This window comes from Anoplophora glabripennis, unplaced genomic scaffold, assembly GCF_000390285.2.
Source record: "Anoplophora glabripennis isolate ALB-LARVAE unplaced genomic scaffold, Agla_2.0 scaffold4233, whole genome shotgun sequence".
Classification (NCBI taxonomy): Eukaryota; Metazoa; Arthropoda; class Insecta; order Coleoptera; family Cerambycidae; genus Anoplophora; species Anoplophora glabripennis.
Window position 1 is genome coordinate 1,043 of NW_019420307.1, and position 5,528 is coordinate 6,570.

A 5,528-nucleotide genomic window follows, 5' to 3' on the forward strand; every position below is an offset into this window, starting at 1 on the left:
AGGGGTGCAACTTTGTATATAGGTAAGTTTGGTTAAATTACAATAATTTGGACACCCCTACATGCACCTGCCCTGTGTCGGTTCTTATGCGGGACACCCTGTATAACAAGCATTATGGCATTATGCAAAATAAACTTTTTAATATTAAAAAAAAATCGGAATATTTAATTAATATATAATAATATATAATTAATAATATAATTTAGATATTTAATAACAATTAGTCATCGCGATTTACTTCAATAATAAAATTTGGTTTAATAGCGTACATTATCTGCAAAACAAAAACAAAAAATAAAAATTTTATTTTAAAAAAATAGAATAAAAATAGATCCCACTCTAGAACCTGTCTCATAAAGTTGCATATTGAAAGACGATTTTTTTCAGAATATTTTCAAGAAAAAAAAAACTCCAACTTTTTTCAAAATGCGCTTTTTGGTTTAAAAATAAAAAACTAAAAACATTATTTTTACATTTTTTTTTAAACTGCATCTCAAAACGAACACGTTATAGGTGTTTGAAATGTTTTACCCAAAATATTCAAAGTCTAACCTCTTGAGGGGAAGCTGCTCTAAATAGGTAAGTACTAAATAATACAAAAAATCGAGAATACTAAAAATGGTCAGGTCACAACCTCGCTGTTTAGCATGGAATGCCCCATATACCTACATATACTAAAACGTAAGCAAACAGCAAGTTGAGAGAAAAGGGGTAAATAATATTTTTCGCTTTCATAGCGTCATGATTACGTAAATTTTTTTCAAATTGGAACATCCTGTGCCTCGAAAATGAAGCGTTTCTGGGCACATATTTATAGGAACTATTTTTGCAAATTTGTGACATAAACTCGATTGCTAAAGTTTCGTTGAGTATTGTTTATACCTAGTTTGACCCGGTATACCTACCTATTTGATTTGCCTATACTAATAATTTACTAATACAATTTGCACATATTTGCATCATTTATTGTATTTACACATAATAATGTAATATTTATACACAATACGTAATACTTTACACATAACTTATCCCCTTTATTGCGAAAAAATATACTGTACAGGAAACATCCTGTAAACTACTAGGTATGTCCTCGATATCGTAACCCAAATAATAATAATAATGTTTATTCACATAAGCTTACAGTGGTCGTGAAGCGTCAAAATAGACTTGTTTACAATACATAAGCGTATATTAATAATAATACTTATTTAGTTCAAATTTATAAATATGTATCGATAAAATTATACAGCATTACATCAAATAATACATCTAGGACCTAGTTTAAAACTGTAGTTGAATTGTATAAAACAAAGTGATAATAAAATATTTTTTAACAAATTCATCACCTAGTTATTTAAAAAGAAATCATTTTTAGTATAATAACAGTTTGTAGACAAAAATAAGTGCAGTGGTTTCCTGTAGGTGTTGTAAATACTAATCTCTCTAATCTCAACGTAAAAATAGTTGAAATGCCTATTGCAGAAGTATGCGAATATAGAAAGATTATAATAATAAAATGTTTTAAACAAAAACAACAAAAATGAGAAATCAAATAGATAGTAATGAAATTCCGTAAGTCATTAAAAATATCGCTTTTTAAGCAGTAGGCATGTTTACCTTTCTATAAATATAGAAACGTATGTAGGTATATTGAAGCCAATTAGTACAATTAGCCTAAACGAATATGTAATAAAATAGCAGTACCACGTAATGGAAAGGTAATGGAAAGTGGGATAAATTAGTAAAGTTGTTCTAATTTCAATTTACTGTAAGCATTTTTGAAAAAAATCTGAAGTACAGGAATATCTATCACTTTATTTGAAATCCTATAAGAAAATTAGGTACCTACTAATGATATTTCAATATTGAAACGGTGACATTTTATGTCAGAGTTTTATACACATCAAAAACTTGTATTTTGATTACTTTTCAAGTAAAAGCGCCTTACAATTAAAAACAATATAATTTTCTAATTTAATTTTTGCATTTTTTTTCAAGAATATAGTTAACATTTTACCCGACTCTTTAAATTATTTAGGTTCGCACCAACTTTCGACCTAAACTGGTTAATTTTTTATATACAGAATGCAAATTTTGTTTGTAAAATATATCTAATATTTGTGCAAATATCTCTGAAGATATTTAATGTGATGAAACTTCAGCAAGTGACAAAAGGGGTAACGCCACTCTAGAGGCAAGAGCTGTCACGAGTATCGTTTGACACAATTTTTCATTTGTTTATTTTCATAGGGCATAGCCTGCCTCGTTATAGGAACAATAATGTTTATAAATACTCAGATATTTCAAAATAATGCAAGTACTTTTTAAGGACAATTTAATTTTGGTTTGGACTGTCAATATTATTTAGAGAACTAAATAAAGGATGATGTACTACCACACCTTCACTATTTTAGCAATAACTAAAACGAAAATAGATAACGACCTCCGGTTTGTGTATTTGTTTTCCTTAACCTATCAAGCCATGAAAAAAATCTATATCATTGCAATTAATTTTTTTAGTAAGCGGAGACAATTACAAAACTTTTCTGATAAGAATCGTCTACCGTTGGACAGGAAAATAATATTTTTATACCCATGTCATAAAAATAAATTTTATTAATAGTACTTTAAAATGAGCCGTCTTTTCTTGAAATCGATTAAGGCATTTAGAAGTTATGACAATTTAAAAATTTCCGAGATGGCGTCCTTTATACTGAAGTTGCTATGGTAATAACAAAAAAAAAGTTCAAACAAAACTTGTGAAGGCTTTAACAGTGTACCTAAAAGGTGTATTTTCAACATAGGTTATATAAGCGAAATTTCGCAATTTTCTGTGCTTTTATTAAAATACTTGCACTATTTATTTTTAAGTTTGCCCTCCTGGAGTAAACTTTTATGAAAAATCCTGAAATACATCAACTTTAGAATTTGATTTTTTTTACAATAAAATTATTTTTGTAAATATTTGATTTTCAAAAATTGTAATTTTTGTCGAGCAAATATTTGAAAAAGAATAATTTTTACCTTTATAAAACCTGGGGTTAGAAATACTGTATAGAAATTGTATAGAAACAGTGATTTCTTGAAAAAACTGTTTTTGGGAGTAAACTTTAGGGGTGCTTTTTACCCCCTTACAATATGGTGAAACCTCAATCAAATCGGTGACTGACACTTGGATAAACTTCCTTGTTAGTAAAGTCACCACTCCAAATTTCATCACTTTATATGACAAATATCTTCAGAGATATTTGCGTAAATGTTATATTCTTTAAAAAAAATAGTACCGTGTATTTTGGAAATTAAGCCGTTTACTACATAGGTACGTTTATACGAATTTTTCTTCGTAAAATTATCCAATATAATATATAATATGTGAAATGATCTTACCTTGATCCGGGTCTGAATTTTTCGTCGTACCACAGGCACATATGGAAAATAGTAGCCATGTATCTCTTATATGCTGACATTTCCGTACTTGACATATTGGTCATAACTAGTATATTTACAGATGAAGGTAACGTTAAAAGTGCTATCAGTCCTAGAAATTTACTTAAGAATAAACCGAATATATTCCTGTAAAAAAATTCTTGACCCCTAAAAAGAGCAAATAAAATTATTGTCAGGAGATATATTGTATTATATTGAAAAATTTGCTAGTACCTAATCTCAAAAAAAAAATCTTACTTTTTGAACAATTGTTCATCATAGTATGGTGGTAACTTTAAATTGTTATTGAAAGCATCTGAAGTTTCATCACAGGGTACTTTGCTTCCTTCATTCAAGAGATTTTCCACAAACTGTTCTGCTGAAAAATCTGAAAAGCACATATAGGTATTACTAAATATTATGATTATTGTTAGTTAAGCAAAATTAATCATTGCATAATAATACAAATAATTTAAATTTTTAAGATTTTTAAATTTAACCTTTTTTAAGTCTGAATATTACTCATATTATACGAAACGTAAACATAAATTTCACATTTACAGGATAATGACATACACCATAGTGACCTTGAACTTAATATAAACATCCAAGAGCTACAATAAACAATATTAAATGCTTTCTCCTGCTTCCACATGACTAGCGGCGCTAATCCTATTCTACTATATTTATCATTTGTTAAACGCCAGTGGCCATATAATGAATGAAACTACGGTTGTTACGTACTTCGATAAAAAGAAAAATATTGTAATAAGCATTTCTTCAGGGTCTTCATTTTAAATTAGTTATTATGAGTGTAAATATTGTTAAATACCGGTAGATTGTTATAACATCTTATTGCTAAAAAGCGGTATTACTAAATTGAATACTTGTGATGGTGAAATATTTTTATTGAATTAGTTTACAGTTTCATTAGGAAACTGATTAGGATTATCACCTTTACCTTAAGAAATAAAAGATATAATACGCGTACCTAGTACTTTGTTATTTCCTAACAGGTTTAACATCTAAGAACACTGTTGCTTAATTTTGCATCAATAATGACCTTAAGATGCCCGTGATCAGGGTTACATTGGTTTGTTTTTAATTTTATTTCTATATCAAGGTGGCTAAGTTGGTGATAAAAAAATACAAACGAGTCTACAAGGTTTGTCTGTTATAACATAAAAATGTTAATTTCAAGTTTACAAAAAAAAAATATAATTAATTAATAATAATTAATTTAATATAAAAGTTACAGATACTTCTTCAAGAAAAACCTGCAGAATAAAATTAATTGCTTTTGAATGATAACAAAGCAAAAATGAAGGTAAGTTTTACATACTAAAGTACCTAAAATATAGTATATGAATAATACAGGGTGATTCACAACTTATCCAAAAAAATTTGTAAACGCGTCATGAAAAATGGAGTCAATATCGTAAAAAAAAATATGTAAAATCCTTATAGCTCCCGAAAAAATATTGAAGTTGTAGTATTTTCAACCCTTAAATCGCTGGATTACTGTAATCTCTAGCGTCATTCGCGTTGTACGCTCTTTTCACGTGGACCCTGGCGATTCCGAATACTGAAATCCGATTTTAGTACTGACGTTTTTGCAATAGTGTTTACATTAGTTTTTCAAGTGCTAAAAATGACTTACGTGTATGGCAACTCGGAGTTGATGAATATTGTTTTAATTTATGGTGAAGCAAGATAACATTTTTATTAGCTTGTAGACGGATACAAATGTGTTTATAGTCGGTGGACAAAATTCTGAACAGCTGTTGTAACATTAGGTATGTCAAATTATTTTATTAATTATAACCACAAATTAATTTTATTAATGAATAATATCAATAGCGGCAAAAACAGTTGAATTTGCTTATACAAAATTTAATTTATTTCTTTCCGGACAAAGAAATTCTTTCAATTTTTTTGTCCGTTCATTTTTTATTACGCTTTGCCGCCGTGCCGGTCGCCGATTGCACTCTTTGCCTTGCGCAAGGTCAGGTTTTACAGTGGACCAGTTTCCAGTGCCGTGCAGAAGTGTATTTTAAATCATTTTCGTACTGCCCGTTCTGATTTTGTTTTTACAAAATTGT

At 28.6% G+C, this 5,528-nt stretch overlaps 1 protein-coding gene across 1 annotated transcript in view; it reads right to left on the reverse strand.

Annotated features, from left to right (window-relative positions):
* Positions 1 to 3,814, reverse strand: part of LOC111692857 — a gene marked incomplete at both ends in the record, with an annotated part of 4,822 nt that extends 1,008 nt beyond the window's left edge. Inside the window, 2 exons of the mRNA XM_023456984.1 lie at positions 3,388 to 3,594; positions 3,685 to 3,814. Coding sequence (XP_023312752.1) covers positions 3,388 to 3,594; positions 3,685 to 3,814 — 337 coding nt within the window. The remainder of the gene's footprint in view (positions 1 to 3,387; positions 3,595 to 3,684) is intronic.
* Positions 3,815 to 5,528: the final 1,714 nt, after the last annotated feature.